This window comes from Oncorhynchus kisutch, linkage group LG8 (genome assembly GCF_002021735.2).
Source record: "Oncorhynchus kisutch isolate 150728-3 linkage group LG8, Okis_V2, whole genome shotgun sequence".
Taxonomy (NCBI): domain Eukaryota; kingdom Metazoa; phylum Chordata; class Actinopteri; order Salmoniformes; family Salmonidae; genus Oncorhynchus; species Oncorhynchus kisutch.
Genome location: NC_034181.2, coordinates 18,043,309 through 18,060,312, shown reverse-complemented (window position 1 = coordinate 18,060,312; position 17,004 = coordinate 18,043,309). Strand labels below are relative to the sequence as shown.

The following is a 17,004-nucleotide window of genomic DNA, read 5'->3' as shown; positions in this document are numbered from 1 at the left end:
ACTGACAATAGGCCGGTTCTTCCCCTCTCTCCCTCTCTCCCTCTCTCTTCGGCCTAGAGCGGATGGGAAAAACACGGCTAGAACAAGGGTCTTTGGTTTGGGTGATTAGGACTTGGTAAGGCTGGGGGATGGACCTTGGGACTTGGGAGTGGGACTTCACTGTCAGGGCTTGGAGATTTGAGTTTGGGACTATGGACTGACAGTGGTGGGGGGCTGGAGGAGGGGTTGGCTGGGTGCTGGCTGGAGAATTGGCAGGCCAGAGAGCTGGATGTTGGCTGGGGCAGGTCGGAGGCAGAGGGGGACTACATGAATATTCACGTCTCATTGTGTGCAGGTCAGGCTGGGTAGACATGAGGGAGACGGTGCCAGGATGGAGGTAATAGAAACAGGAAAAACACGTCTGTGTTCAGTGTTATGCTCCCCAACGCTCCCCAACCCCAACACTCCCCAACCCCTCCCCTCGCTCCCCAACCCCAACGCTCCCCAACCCCTCCCCTCACTCCCCAACCGCTCCCCAACCCCTCTCCTCGCTCCCCAACCGCTCCCCAACCCCAACGCTCCCCAAACCCTCCCCAACGCTCCCCAACCCCCCCCCCAACAGCTCCGCTCCCCAACCCCAATGTTCCCAAACTCCAACGCTCCCCAACCGCTCTGTTCCCCAACCACTCCCCAACCGCTCTGTTCCCCAACCACTCCCCAACCGCACTGTTCCCCAACCACTCCCCAACACCTCCCCTCGCTCCCCAACACCCACCCCCCCTCCCAAACAACCACCCTCCCCTCCGCTCCCCAACCCCAACGCTCCCCAACACCTCTCCAACCGCTCTGTTCCCCAACCACTCTCCAACATCTCTGTTCCCCAACCACTCCCCAACATCTCTGTTCCCTAACCACTCCCCAACACCTCTCCAACCGCTCTGTTCCCCAACCAAGAACAGATATTCTAAAACTAAAAGACAATCTATATCTATCGATCTGAGGAATCAGGAGATGTAGCTTGAAACAACTCTAGTATTCAGGTTTCGTGTTGGGCATGTCATCTTTCTCTGATAAACATAATACCCTGGGTTTTCTATCTAATTATTTCCCTCTGTAATGTAATCTTTGGATCTGATACCTGAATGTCCTACTACAGTACACTCTGAATACACGTTGGTCCTCTGATAACAATGGGACTGACAAAACTGCTCCTTACGGACCCAAACCCGGATTTATTTTGGAATGTCCTTTTTTGTTGTTGTTGTGTATATGTATATTGTGCTTACCGGTGTCTCTAGTTTCTCTGGCTGCACGTCAGACTCAAATGTCTGTTTCTGCAGAGTTTTGTGTAGACTTGCCCGCTCCGAATATGCACTCCAACTATCTCCCTGGCACCTGCACACACACACACATTTTTTTTTATCTCATCAGAGCAGATTAGATGTAGTATTCCACCCCCCACATAGACACAAAGCCCCAGGACGTGGATGAAAACCCTGACCAGGAGACTGACTGTATGTGTGTACACTACTGGTCAAAGTTTTAGAACACCTACTCATTCAAGGGTTTTTCTATATTTTTACATTGTAGAATAATAGTGAAGACATCACAACTATGAAAAAACACATGGAATCATGTTGTAACCAAAAAAGTGTTAAACAAATCAAAATGTATTTTATATTTGAGGTTCTTCAAATAACCACACTTTGCCTTGATCACAGCTTTGAAAACACTCTTGGCATTCTCTCAACCAGATTCATGAGGTAGTCACCTGGAATGCATTTCAATTAACAGGTGTGTCTTCTTAAAAGTTCATTTGTGGAATTTCTTTCCTTCTTAATGCGTTTGAGCCGATCAGTTGTGTTGTGACAAGGTAGGTGTGGTAAACAGAATATAGTCCTGATTGGTAAAAGACCAAGTCCGTATTATGGCAAGAACAGCTCTAATAAGCAAAGAGAAACAACAGTCCATTATTACTTTAAGACATGAAGGTCAGCCAATCTGGAAAATTTCAAGAACTTTAAAAGTTTCTTCAAGTGCAGTTGCAAAAACCCTCAAGCGCTATGATGAAACTGGCTCTCCTGAAGACTGCCACAGGAATGGAAGACCCAGAGTTACCTCTGCTACAGAGGACAATTTCATTAGAGTTAACTGCACCTCAGATTGCTGACCAAATAAATGCTTCACAGAGAACAAGTAACAGACACATCTCAACATCAACTTTTCAGAGGAGACTGTGTGAATCAGACCTTCATGGTCGATTTGCTGCAAAGAAACCACTACTAAAGGACACCAATAATAAGAAGAGACTTGCTTGGGTCAAGAAACACGAGCAATGGACATTAGACCGATGGAAATGTGTACTTTGGTCTGGAGTGAAATGTATGATTTTTGGTTCCAACCGCTGTGTCTTTGTGAGACGAGTGTGGGTGAACGGATGATCTCCGCATGTGTATTTCCCACAGTGAAGCATGGAGGAGGAGGTATTATGGTGTGGGGGTGCTTTGCTGCTGACACTATCTGTGATTTATTTAGAATTTAAGGCACACTTAACCAGCATGGCTACCACAGCATTCTGCAGCGATACTCCATCCCATCTGGTTTGGGCTTAGTGGGACTATCATCTATTTATAACAGGAAAATGACCCAACACACCTCCAGGCTGTGTAAGGGCTATTTTACCAAGAAGGAGATTGATGAGTGCTGCATCAGATGACCTGGCCTCCACAACCCCCAGACCTCAACCAAATTGAGATGGTTTGGGATGAGTCGGAACACAGAGTGAAGGAAAAGACTGTTGGAAAAGCATTCCAAGTGAAGATGGCTGAGAGAATGTCAAGAGTGTGCAAAGGGTGCCTATTTGAAGAATCTCAAATATAAATTATATTTTGATTTGTTTAACAATTTTTTGGTTACTAAATGATTCCATGTGTTATTTCATAGTTTTCATGTCTTCACGATTATTCTACAATGTAGAAAATAGTAAAAATAAAGAAAAAACCCTTGAATGAGTAGGTATTCTAAAACTTTTGACCGGTAGTGTATGTGTGCCAGCAGTAGACGGTGGGCCTAGGCTGTGATAAGTAATCAGTGTGTGGTATGTGTGGGCCTAGGCTGTGATAAGTAATCAGTGTGTGGTATGTGTGAAGATAACCCCTCTGTCTATCACTGTCTCTCAGACATCTCTCTGTAGACAGAGACAGACAGACACAGCCAGACTTGGTGCTGCACCTGAGAAGGAAACCACTGCACAGGTTTCCACTGTATAAACCACTGCATAGGTTTCCACTGTATAAACCACTGCATAGGTTTCCACTGTGTTGGCTGCCCCAGTGGTCATCAACCCTGGTCCTGAAGACTGAGCCACTTGGTGTGCAGCCTTTAGTCATGCTGGCCCAAAGCCTGCACACCAGGTAGCTCTCCAGGTAGTCCAGGGTTAGTGACCACTAGCATTCACATATCGATCATTTTACAGGTCAGCAGTCACAAGGGAAAGGAGATTAGGAAAGAAAGCAGCCCCTGAATGTGTCTAAGAGTTGATCAAAGGACGTTTACCTCCTGCTGACCATCAGCCAGGGTTGGGTGTAACTCTGAACACAGTCCCTGACATGGGAATCCAACTCCACCCTATAGAGATATAGGTGGTCAGCGAGGGATTGAGAAGGATGTTAAGCACACATACACACTCATTACATGCACACACAATCATTTTCCCATCTCATCAGCACTATCTGTAACATCATGTTCAAGGTGAGTGACTATCCTAAAACAATAAGATACCACTGTCAGAATATGTTCACTATTTCACACCCTCTTGGGTTGTAAAGAGCCTTCTGAGGTAGACGTATTCTATTCCATTATAAGTGGGACCTAGGGAACTAGTGGGTGGGGTGTCATCTGGACGCAGACATAGGTTGATAGTGGAGAAAATTGGAATAATAGCCAGGCTTAAATCAATGTCTAATACAGACCTCTAGACCCTCCCTGCTCTCTCCTCGATATGTGGGGATCTGATAGGCATAACAATCTAGTAACATGGTTGAGTTTATTCTATATTGATCATGTGACCATGCGACCCACCCCTCCTCCGGCACAGAGTGGCGTACGGTCCGACACTCCTTCTCCACCAGTTCTACTTCCAGGTCGTCGTCGGGGAAATCTCCAAGCTCCTGCATGAGGGCGGAGTCTCCACTCCGTAGCTGTGACATCAGAAACTCTTCCAGGTCCAAGGGCTCCACCGCGTCATATGACTGGGGCTGGAGAGACAGATATCATACTATTATATAGTGTACAAAACATTATGAACACTTGCTCTTTTCATGACATAGACATTAACTTTTCCTCCATTACATTATTGAGGTCACTTGTTAAATCCACTTCAAATCAGTGTAGATGAAGGGGAGGAGACATGTTAAAGAAGGCCTTCAGACAATTGAGACATTGATTGTGTATGTGTGCCATTCAGGGTGAATGGGCAAGACAAAATATTTAAGTGCCTTTGAACAGGGTATGGGAGTAGGTAGGTGCCAGGTGCACTAGTTTGTGTCAAGAACTGCAACGCTGCTGGGTTTTTCATGCTCAACAGTTTCCTGTGTGAATTAAGAATGGTCCGCCACCCAAAGGACATCCAGCCAACTTGACAACCGTGGGAAGCATTGGAGTCAACATGGGCCAGCATCCCTGTGGAACACTTTCAACACCTTGTAAAGTCCAGGCCCCAACAAATAGGGGCAGATCTGAGGGCAAAGGGGGGAGTGCAACTCAAGATTGGGAAGGTGTTCTTAATGTAATGGGAAAGGGGAATGTCTTGTCAGTTGTACCACTGAATGCATTCAACTGAAATGTGTGTTTCCGCATTTAACCCAACCACTCTGAATCAGAGAGGAAGTAGAGAAGGGGCGAAGGACACAGTGACAGAGAGAGTGCGGTACAGGGAGAAAATAGAGATGCAGAGGGCACAGGCAGGAAACGGTTAAGCCACAAAGTTACCACATGTTGGCATTCTTAAGATTATGAATAAACCACTGTTGTGCATCTAAATGTGTCATTGATAGAGTCAGATTATTCCAGATATGTATTCCCTGGCTTCAATGAAAGGAATGCCTGGAAACAAACCAAGAACCTAACACATTGTTTAAAGTACAGAGAGAGGCAGAGAAAGGCAGGCAGAGAGAGAGAGAGAGAGGCAGAGAAAGGCAGGCAGAGAGAGAGAGAGAGAGGCAGAGAAAGGCAGGCAGAGAGAGAGAGAGAGAGGCAGAGAAAGGCAGGCAGAGAGAGAGAGAGAGAGGCAGAGAAAAGGCAGGGCAAGAGAGAGAGAGAGAGGCAGAGAAAGGCAGGGCAGAGAGAGAGAGAGGCAGAGAAAGGCAGGCAGAGAGAGAGGAGAGAGGGCAGAGAAAGGCAGGCAGAGAGAGAGAGAGAGAGGCAGAGAAAGGCAGGCAGAGAGAGAGAGAGAGAGGCAGAGAAAGGCAGGCAGAGAGAGAGAGAGAGAGGCAGAGAAAGGCAGGCAGAGAGAAGAGAGAGAGAGGCAGAGAAAGGCAGGCAGAGAGAGAGAGAGAGAGGCAGAGAAGGCAGGCAGAGAGAGAGAGAGAGAGGCAGAGAAAGGCAGGCAGAGAGAGAGAGAGAGAGGCAGAGAAAGGCAGGCAGAGAGAGAGAGAGAGAGGCAGAGAAAGGCAGGCAGAGAGAGAGAGAGAGAGGCAGAGAAAGGCAGGCAGAGAGAGAGAGAGAGAGGCAGGCAGAGAGAGAGAGGCAGAGAGAGGCAGGCAGAGAGAGAGAGAGAGAGGCAGGCAGAGAGAGAGAGAGAGAGGCAGGCAGAGAGAGAGAGAGAGAGGCAGAGAAAGGCAGGCAGAGAGAGAGAGAGAGAGGCAGAGAAAGGCAGGCAGAGAGAGAGAGGCAGAGAAGGCAGGCAGAGAGAGAGAGGCAGAGAAAGGCAGGCAGAGAGAGAGAGGCAGAGAAAGGCAGGCAGAGAGAGAGAGAAGAGAGAGAGGCAGAGAAAGGCAGGCATAGAGAGAGAGAGAGAGAGAGAGAGAGAGAGAGAGAGAGGCAGAGAAAGGCAGGCATAGAGAGAGAGAGAGAGAGAGAGAGGCAGGCATAGAGAGAGAGAGAGAGAGAGAGAGGCAGAGAAAGGCAGGCAGAGAGAGAGAGGCAGAGAAAGGCAGGCAGAGAGAGAGAGAGAGAAAGAGAGAGAAAGAGAGAGAGAGGCAGAGAAAGGCAGGCAGAGAGAGAGAGAGAGGCAGAGAAAGAGAGAGAGAGAGAGAGAGGCAGAGAAAGAGAGAGGCAGAGAGAGAGAGGCAGAGAGAGAGAGAGAGGCAGAGAAAGAAAGAGAGAGAGAGAGAGCAGAGAAAGAAAGAGAGAGAGAGAGGCAGAGAAAGAAAGAGAGAGAGAGAAGGCAGAGAAAGAAAGAGAGAGAGAGAGAGCAGAGAAAGAAAGAGAGAGAGAGAGAGAGGCAGAGAAAGAAAGAGAGAGAGAGAGAGAGAGAGGCAGAGAAAGGCAGGCAGAGAGAGAGAGAGAGAAAGAGAGGCAGAGAGAGAGAGAGAGAAAGAGAGAGAGAGAGCAGAGAAAGGCAGGCAGAGAGAGAGAGAGAGAAAGAGAGAGGCAGAGAAAGGCAGGCAGAGAGAGAGAGAGAGAAAGAGAGAGAGAGAGGCAGAGAAAGCAAGGCAGAGAGAGAGAGAGAGAAGAGAGAGAGAGAGGCAGAGAAAGGCAGGCAGAGAGAGAGAGAGAGAAAGAGAGAGAGAGAGGCAGAGAAAGGCAGGCAGAGAGAGAGAGAGAGAGGCAGAGAAAGAGAGAGGCAGAGAAAGGCAGGCAGAGAAAGAGAGAGAGAGGCAGAGAAAGAGAGAGAGAGGCAGAGAAAGAGAGAGGCAGAGAGAGAAGAGAGAGAGAGAGGCAGAGAAAAGAGAGAGGCAGAGAGAAGCAGAGAGAGAGGCAGAGAAAGAAGAGGCAGAGAGAAAGAGAGGCAGGAAGAGAGAGGCAGAGAGAAAGAGAGAGAGAGGCAGAGAAAGAGAGAGAGAGGCAGAGAGAAAGAGAGAGAGAGGCAGAGAGAAGAGAGAGAGAGGCAGAGAAGAGAGAGAGAGGCAGAGAAAGAGAGAGAGAGAGAGGCAGAGAGAAGAGAGAGAGAGAGCAGAGAGAAAGAGGCAGAGAAAGAGAGAGGCAGAGAAAGAGAGAGAGAAAGAGAGAGGCAGAGAAAGAGAGAGAGAAAGAGAGAGGCAGAGAAAGAGAGAGAGAAAGAGAGAGGCAGAGAAAGAGAGAGAGAAAGAGAGAAAGAGAAAGAGAGAAAGAGAAAGAGAGAGAGAAAGAGAGAAGAGAGGCAGAGAAGAGAGAGAGAGGGCAGAGAAAGAGAGAGAGAAAGAGAGAGGCAGAGAAAGAGAGAGAGAAAGAAAGAGAGAGGCAGAGAAAGAGAGAGAGGCAGAGAAAGAGAGAGAGAAAGAAAGAGAGGCAGAGAAAGAGAGAGAGAAAGAGAGAGAGAAAGAGAGAGGCAGAGAAAGAGAGAGAGAAAGAGAGAGGCAGAGAAAGAGAGAGAGAAAGAGAGAGGCAGAGAAAGAGAGAGAGAAAGAGAGAGGCAGAGAAAGAGAGAGAGAAAGAGAGAGGCAGAGAAAGAGAGAGAGAAAGAGAGAGAGAGAAAGAGAGAGGCAGAGAAGAGAAGAAGAGAGGCAGAGAAAGAGAGAGAGGCAGAGAAAGAGAGAGAGGAGAGGCAGAGAAAGAGAGAGAGAGGCAGAGAAAGAGAGAGAGAGAGAGAGGCAGAGAAAGAGAGAGAGAGAGAGGCAGAGAAAGAGAGAGAGAGGCAGAGAAGAGAGAGAGAGAGGCAGAGAAAGAGAGAGAGAAGAGAGAGGCAGAGAAAGAGAGAGAGAAAGAGAGAGGCAGAGAAAGAGAGAGAGAAAGAGAGAGGCAGAGAAAGAGAGAGAGAAGAGAGAGGCAGAGAAAGAGAGAGAGAGAGGCAGAGAAAGAGAGGCGAGAGAAAGAGAGAGAGGCAGAGAAAGAGAGAGAGAGGCAGAGAAAGAGAGAGAGAGGCAGAGAAAGAGAGGAGAGCAGAGAAAGAGAGAGGCAGAGAAAGAGAGAGAGAGGCAGAGAAAGAGAGAGAGAGGCAGAGAAGAGAGAGAGAGGCAGAGAAAGAGAGAGAGAGAGGCAGAGAAAGAGAGAGAGAAAGAGAGAGGCAGAGAAAAGAGAGAGAAAGAGAGAGGCAGAGAAAGAGAGAGAGAGGCAGAGAAAGAGAAAGAGAGAGAGAGAGGCAGAGAAAGAGAGAGAGAAAGAGAGAGGCAGAGAAAGAGAGAGAGAGAGGCAGAGAAAGAGAGAGAGAGAGGCAGAGAAAGAGAGAGAGAGAGGCAGAGAAAGAGAGAGAGAGGCAGAGAAAGAGAGAGAGAGGCAGAGAAAGAGAGAGAGAGGCCAGAGAAAGAGAGAGAGAGGCAGAGAAAGAGAGAGAGAGAGAGAGGCAGAGAGAGAGGCAGAGAGAGAGGCAGAGAGAGAGGCAGAGAGAGAGGCAGAGAGAGAGGCAGAGAGAGAGGCAGAGAGAGAGGCAGAGAGAGAGGCAGAGAGAGAGGCAGAGAAAGAGGCAGAGAAAGAGGCAGAGAAAGAGGCAGAGAAAGAGGCAGAGAAAGAGAGAGAAAGAGGCAGAGAAAGAGAGAGAGAAAGAGAGAGAGAAAGAGAGAGAGAGAGAGAGAGAAAGAGAGAGAAAGAGAAAGAGAAAGAGAGAGGCAGAGGCAGAGGCATTTTAGAGAGCTGGGAGGAGGAGGACAGGTTTGATCACAACTCTCCTTTCAACAACCTCAGACCTGCCAAGGAACGAGAGGACTGAGCTCATATACTTGCCATAGAAACTTTACATGTGCATGTGTGTGTATATTGTGTGCTTGCATGCTGGTCTGTATTTGGATAGAAGTTTTTAATAGTTTATTTCTTCTCACGTTAGTCTATAAATCCTCATCTTAACCCTCTGCAACCCCTGGGCAACTATCCCCCTATTCTAACTCCTAAGGGGTGGCTGAGTCCACCTCATGACAGCTCATATGATTGACATAAAGACCCGTCAAACGCAGAGCAGAAGAGAGAAGTATCACGTGTGTAACATAATTCCGAGACAAAAACCCACAACAGTTATTGTTAAGTTGGTGTTGTGCTCTGTAGCTAACTCTGTAACTACTGTGGTGTTCAATAGAATGACTCTTCACATGGAAGCTGTAAGACACACACAAAACAATAACTGAGTGGTAGTCAAAGGCAACTTGCCAAATGTTGTTCTAATTAAATCACTATGGCAGTAACTGTGGGGTTACATATACAGTAGTGTAGTTACTATACGGTAATGTGTTAAGTGTGGCTCAGAAATCTGCCAACTCAAGCAAAGATCTGAATGGAGGATAATCTGGAAAGCACTTGAGAAGAGTTTAGATCACACTATAGAAGATATGAATATCTATAAATCACCACTCTACAAAGTGGAGAGGAGAGCATGTTCCCCTTAAATCACATCATATCGTTACAGCAATATCCAGTCAATGCAACAGCATCCAGCCTTATACCAATCAAGTCTGCGATAAGAGTCAAAGAAATAAACAGGATTTTTTATCACCACAGAAGGCCATCCAATGACTATCGTAGACGAGAGGCTGCATTATAGAAATACCTAATCCAGATCTGTATCTTTATTGATTTCTATGGGCTGTATGCTGGGGCAATATGAGGGCATGGTTTGAAAGCTGAGCAGTGCAGGTGTTTCTCAGGGAGGGCTGTAGAGTGGAACCTGTGCAGACGACAGCATATCTGATCATATATCCGGCTGCTTTAGTGTGCAACATACCGCAGCAGACTAAAATGAAAATGCCCAGAAAACGTGAACTGTTGTGCTACCATCTGTTTTGTAAACTCTGTCTTTACCAGATGGTTCAAGACTTCATAGCTTCTGTTGTGTTTAGTGCGAGGAATGAATCAGGACAAACATCCTAATTCTCCCTCACTTCTTTTAGTGAACCGCAGACATTTTAATGCTTGGGAATCACAGCTGCACATCTCCTTCCATAATATATATTCTCTTTCCCTTCCTTAGCATGGAGCCAAATGAAACAAATCAATTCAAATGTATGCATGCCTCGGTCCCAACTCCCAGGTATGCTGCATTATGGAGCAGTGCTCTCAGCCAGGCCAGCAACAGGCTGTTGTCCCTACCAGCAGTCAGACTATTACACTACCACACTGTTACTCCTGAAGCAGTAAGCCATTTTAATGCTGGAATACATGTTTCAATCATTTTGTGCATGTTGTTATTATATTTTACAATACTTGTAAAAAAAAGTATCGATTTGGGGGTGTTTTGTATTTTGTCAAAAATATATTTGAGGATACATCTTGGATACATCTTGCCTGTCCCTAACAGTAAGACAGTTTTACTACCCAACTCTGCAATGTGTCATTTCAGCCTAATGAACAAGCCGTAGCCTACTTCCCCAAGCTGAACCCCTGTACAGTCTGTACCAAATACACAGTCTAACACCACATTACCTGCCTCCAACCTCACAACATTGGATGCTTCACACATTTAATACAGAAAAGTGTAGGTCTCTAGATGACTGTTAGTAGAAATATAAACACGCTGAATTGGAAGTAGACTTACCCCGCTAAATACTCAACATGTAAGAGGGAAGTTCACAAAATGGCGCATTCCGGAAACAAGAACCTACAGCCTGTACAGACTACTGGCAGTTACTGGTTTCTGACAACTCTTCCTCTAGAAGAGTTAACCACAAGCTCTTGCAAGAGTCAAAGACACTCTTACACAACTCCAAAGTGACTCCTAGCCCCCACCCAAAGACACTTCGGGTAGATGTAAAAGGATTGGATAGGTATAAGCAATATGGTGGAACTTAGTCCTAGCCTTTCAGCGGGCAACGTGGAGCCATCATCCTTAATACCCATCGAATGGTTTTAGGTCCCTACATGAAGTAGGTAAAGGAAGTGACCAGGGGTTGATTAGGTACGGAGCAGCAGTAAGTTCAAGTGAGGTAAAACACATGTCTACAGGAAGTGACATCAACAAGGCCTCCTCCAATCAGCTTTTATGTTTCTTGAGATAGTGTACTCTTGCTTGTTTGCGTGGTTCTGACAATAGTGGGCATACACAGACAAGCATAACACAAACACACACGTGATCCATCATTTTGGAAATGACTTACTAATAACAATAATCATCATTATAAGTCCTACAAATAGAGAGAGGAATCATACAAATAATCATCCCACACATCTATCTGCCTGCAGCTCCACTGATCTCCTCCACAATGGTGCACCATGGGAAAATATAATTTGATTATGGTATTAAATAAACTCTTTCCCGCATCACAAATCCACAGATATAACAGATTTGCCAGTATAAGCTGGAAGGTAAGCAGGACGTCCCATCCCTCTACAGTAGCCTGGGCCCTGACCCATTTCCCAAGCAGGCTAAAGATTAACCATAATAACTAGGGGATGGGCCAACTCTCCCTCCTCTGGCCTAGTCAGCTGACTAGCAGCAGAGAGAGAAATATCTAAGTCAGTGAGTCAGATAGTCAGAGACACAAAGACTTGGCGCCTAAAGCCTGACGAATATAGAGAGGTATTAGTGCACTTAAAACAAGACAGAGAGACAGACAGATCAAATCAAAGTTTATTTGTCACGTGCGCCGAATACAACAGGTGTAGAGCTTACAGTGAAATGCTTACTTACAGGCTCTAACCAATAGTGCAAAAAAGGTATTAGATGAACAATAGGTAAGTAAAGAAATAAAACAACAGTAAAAAGACAGTGAAAAACAGTAGCGAGGTTACATACAGACACCGGTTAGTCAGGCTAATTGAGGTAGTATGTACATGTAGATATGGTTAAGGTTACTATGCATATATGATGAACAGAGAGTAGCAGTAGCATAAAATAGGGGTTGGTGGGTGGTGGGACACAATGCAGATAGCCAGGTTAGCCAATGTGCGGGAGCACAGGTTGGTCAGGCCAATTCAGGTAGTATGTATATGAATGCATAGTTAAAGTGACTATGCATACATGATAAACAGAGAGTAGCAACAGCGTAAAAAGAGGGGTTGGGGGGGGAACACAATGCAAATAGTCAGGGTAGCCGTTTGATTACCTGTTCAGGAGTCTTATGGCTTGGGGGTAAAAACAGTTGAGAAGCCTTTTTGTCCAAGACTTGGCACTCCGGTACCGCTTGCCATGCGGTAGTAGAGAGAACAGTCTATGACTGGGGTGGCTGGGGTCTTTGACAATTTTTAGGGCCTTCCTCTGACACCGCCTGGTGTAGAGGTCCTGGAGGTCCAGTGATGCAACCAGTTAGGGACTTCCTCTGACACCACCTGGTGTAGAGGTCCAGTGGTGCAACAAGTCAGGATGCTCTCGATGTTGCAGCTGTAGAACCTTTTGAGGATCTGAGGACCCATGCCAAATCATTTTAGTTTCCTGAGGGGGAATAGGCTTTGTCGTGCCCTCTTTACGATGGTCTTGGTGTGTTTGGACCATTCTAGTTTGTTGGTGATGTGAACATCAAGGAAATTGAAGCTCTCAACTTGCTCCACTACAGCCCCGTCAATGAGAATGGGGGCGTGCTCGGTCCTCCTTTTCCTGTAGTCCACAATCATCTCCTTAGTCTTGGTTACGTTGAGGTTAGGTTGTTAATCTGGCACCACCTGGCCAGGTCTCTGACCTCCTCCCTATAGGCTGTCTCGTCGTTGTCGGTGATCAGGCCACTGTTGTGTAGTCTGCAAACTTAATGATGGTGTTGGAGTCGTGCCTGACCATGCAGTCGTGGGAGAACAGGGAGTACAGGAGGAGACTGAGCACGCACCCTTGGGGGGCTCAAGTGTTGAGGATCAGCGTGGCAGAGGTGTTGCTACCTAACATCACCACCTGGGGGCGGCCCGTCAGGAAGTCCAGGATCCAGTTGCAGAGGGAGATGTTTAGTCCCAGGATCCTTAGCTTAGTGATGAGCTATGAGGGCACTATGGTGTTGAACGCTGAGCTGTAGTAAATGAATAGTATTCTAACATACAGTGGGGGCAAAAAAAGTATTTAGTCAGCCACCAATTGTGCAAGTTCTCCCACTTAAAAAGATGAGGCCTGTAATTTTCCTCATAGGTACACTTCAACTATGACAGACAAAATGAGAAGAAAAATCCAGAAAATCACATTGTAGGATTTTTAATGAATTTATTTGCAAATTATGGTGGAAAATAAGTATTTGGTCACCTACAAACAAGCAAGATTTCTGTCTCTCACAGACCTGTAACTTCTTCTTTAAGAGGCTCCTCTGTCCTCCACTCGTTACCTGTATTAATGGCACCTGTTTGAACTTGTTATCAGTATAAAAGACACCTGTCCACAACCTCAAACAGTCACACTCCAAACTCCACTATGGCCAAGACCAACGAGCTGTCAAAGGACACCAGAAACAACATTGTAGACCTGCACCAGGCTGGGAAGACTGAATCTGCAATAGGTAAGCAGCTTGGTTTGAAGAAATCAACTGTGGGAACATACAAGACCACTGATAATCTCCCTCGATCTGGGGCTCCACGCAAGATCTCACCCCGTGGGGTCAAAATGATCACAAGAACGGTGAGCAAAAGTCCCAGAACCACACGGGGGGGACCTAGTGAATGACCTGCATAGAGCTGGGACCAAAGTAACAAAGCCTACTATCAGTAACACACTACGCCGCCAGGGACTCAAATCCTGCAGTGCCAGACGTGTCCCCCTGATTAAGCCAGTACATGTCCAGGCCCGTCTGAAGTTTGCTAGAGAGCATTTGGATGATTCAGAAGAAGATTGGGAGAATGTCATATGGTCAGATGAAACCAAAATATAACTTTTTGGTAAAAACTCAACTCGTCGTGTTTGGAGGACAAAGAATGCTGAGTTGCATCCAAAGAATACCATACCTACGGTGAAGCATTCGGGTGGAAACATCATGCTTTGGGGCTGTTTTTCTGCAAAGGGACCAGGACGACTGATCCGTGTAAAGGAAAGAATGAATGGGGCCATGTATCGTGAGATTTTGAGTGAAAACCTCCTTCCATCAGCAAGGGCATTGAAGATGAAACGTGGCTGGGTCTTTCAACATGACAATGATCCCAAACACACCGCCCGGGCAACGAAGGAGTGGCTTCGTAAGAAGCATTTCAAGGTCCTGGAGTGGCCTAGCCAGTCTCCAGATCTCAACCCCATTGAAAATCTTTGGAGGGAGTTGAAAGTCCGTGTTGCCCAGCAACAGCCCCAAAACATCACTGATCTAGAGGAGATCTGCATGGAGGAATGGGCCAAAATACCAGCAACAGTGTGTGAAAACCTTGAAGACTTACAGAAAACGTTTCACCTCTGTCATTGCCAACAAAGGGTATTTAACAAAGTATTGAGATAAACTTTGTTATTGACCAAATACTTATTTTCCACCATAATTTGCAAATAAATTCATTAAAAATCCTACAATGTGATTTTCTGGATTTTCTTTTCTCATTTTGTCTGTCATAGTTGAAGTGTACCTATGATGAGAATTACAGGCCTCTCTCATCTTTTTAAGTGGGAGAACTTGCACAATTGGTGGCTGACTAAATACTTTTTTGCCCCACTGTAGGTGTTCCTTTTGTCCAAGTGGGAAAGGGCAGTGTGGAGTGCAATAGAGATTGCATCATCTGTGGATCTGTTTGGGCGGTATGCAAATTGGAGTAGATCTAGGGTTTCTGGGATAATGGTGTTGATGTGAGCCATTACCAGCCTTTTAAAGCACTTCATGGCTATGGACATGAGTGCTTCGGGTCTGTAGTCATTTAGGCAGGTTGCCTTTGTGTTCTTGGGCACAGGGACTATGGTGTTCTGCTTGAAACATGTTTGTATTACAGACTCAATCAGGGACATGTTGAACATTTTTGTGAAGACACCTGCCAGTTGGTCAGCACATGCCCGGAGCACATGTCCTGGTAATACGTCTGACCCCGCAGCCTTGTGAATGTTGACCTGTTTAAAGGTCTTACTCACGTCGGCTACGGAGAGCGTGATCACACAGTCATCCAGAACAGCTGATGCTCTCATGCATGTCTCAGTGTTGCTTGCCCCAAACGGGCATAGAAGTGATTTAGCTCGTCTGGTAGGCTCGCTGGTTGGGGTATGTACATACAGTCACTGTGGGGACGACGTCCTCAATGCACTTATTGATAAAGCCAGTGATGTGGTGTACTCCTCAATGCCATTGGAAGAATCCCAGAACATGTTCCAGTCTGTGATAGCAAAACAGTCCTGTAGTTTAGCATCTGCTTCATCTGATCACTTTTATATAGACTGAGTCACTGGTGATTCCTGCCTTAATTTTTGCTTTTAAGCAGGAATCAGGAGGGTAGAGTTGTGGTCGGATTTACAGACAGATAGACACAGAGAGAGACACAGAGAGAGACACAGAGAGAGACACAGAGAGAGACACAGAGAGAGACACAGAGAGAGACACAGAGAGAGACACAGAGAGAGACACAGAGAGAGACACAGAGAGAGACACAGAGAGAGAGAGATAATATGTGAGGAGTCACTGAATGTCCATGGGAGAAAATCCCTCTTTAGGATTACATTATTAGGCCTACAGCACAACATGCTGTGGGAAAGTCTCAGTCAGAATCCTTCTCCTAAAGGGCCGTTAAATAGTACACCATTGTGCTGTTTCCCTCTACCCATGAAAGGGTCTAGTTAGTTGTACAGTAGTACTGTAACTCACCACGGTGGAGCAAGTGGAGACAGATGCGTTGGAGCTGTGACGACTATGTTGCTTGGAGACCTGGGGGGACCCATAGTTCCCACCGAAGTGTCTCCTGATCTCAGCAGACGAGTGTCTGAAACAGAGGAGAGGAGAAACTGAGGTGTACGACAAAACAGATATTATCAAAATTGATGGATGGAATCCCCGAGCTGACAAGGTAAAAATCTGTCGTTCTGCCCCTGAGCAGGGCAGTTAACCCAATGTTCCCCAGGTGCCAAATAGGTGGATGTGGATTATGGCAGCCCCCCCGCACCTCTCAGATTCAGAAGGGTTGGGTTAAATGTGGAAGACACATTTCAGTTGAATGCATTCAGTTGTACAACTGATTAGGTGCCCCATTTCCTTTCCCTTTTGGAGGGGCAGAATGACAGTCATTTTGGTAAGGGTTAATGTTGGTCACTGATTGAATAAAAACATCCTGCATAATAGTAATTTCCTGGATATCAGTGTCATTCACACTACTAAGCAATGTGTGTGGAAGAAGGAGGGGAGAGGTTCTAGAGCAGGGTTCCCCAGCTTGCGACCTGCTGGGACCGAATTTGGCCCGCAGGTTATATATATTTATAAATCAGCCCTGAATGCTGATTGGCTGACAGTCATGGCAGATCAGACTGTATACCATGGGTATGACAAAACATTTATTTTTCCTGCTCTAATTACGTTGGTAACCATTTTATAATAGCAATAAGGCACCTCTGGGGTTTGTTATTTATGGCCAATATACCAGGGCTAAGGGCTATGTCCAGGCACTCCGCGATGCGTTGTGCCTAAGAACAGCCATTAGCCGTTGTATATTGGCCATATACCACACCTCCTCGGATCTTATTGCTTATTATGATTTTTATTAAGATTTTATTATGATTTTTGGAATTTTCATTGTTGGACATAAAAATAAAAAAAACACCAGGAAATCAGCTCCAAGTGATTCATATTTTAAAAATGTGTTTCCCACGCATAATAGAGAGACACGTGATCATATACATATGTAAACAAGGTTTGAATAGATTATGTTTTAGTCAAATATTATATCTGTTTGGGATCCTTGCGGTCAATTTATTTGTAATTCTGATCCAGCCCTCCCGACCATCCCCTCTAGAAGAATAAAAATGGTCCTGTGCCTGAATCTAGATGATGATCCCTGTTCTAGAGTCATTCACACTACTAAGTAGGAGGCGGGAGAGAGAGGATGAAGGAGAGAGAGGATGAAGGAGAGAGAGGACGAAGGAGGGAGTAGGGAGAGAGAGGACGAGGGAAGAGGGAG

At 46.1% G+C, this 17,004-nt stretch overlaps 1 protein-coding gene across 1 annotated transcript in view; it reads right to left on the bottom strand.

Moving 5' to 3' along the window:
- Positions 1-17,004, bottom strand: part of LOC109896121 (dedicator of cytokinesis protein 8) — a gene marked incomplete in the record, with an annotated part of 85,834 nt that overhangs the window by 54,198 nt on the left and 14,632 nt on the right. The window contains 4 exon segments of the mRNA XM_031829749.1: positions 1,266-1,374; positions 3,535-3,606; positions 4,060-4,235; positions 15,702-15,816. Coding sequence (XP_031685609.1) covers positions 1,266-1,374; positions 3,535-3,606; positions 4,060-4,235; positions 15,702-15,816 — 472 coding nt within the window.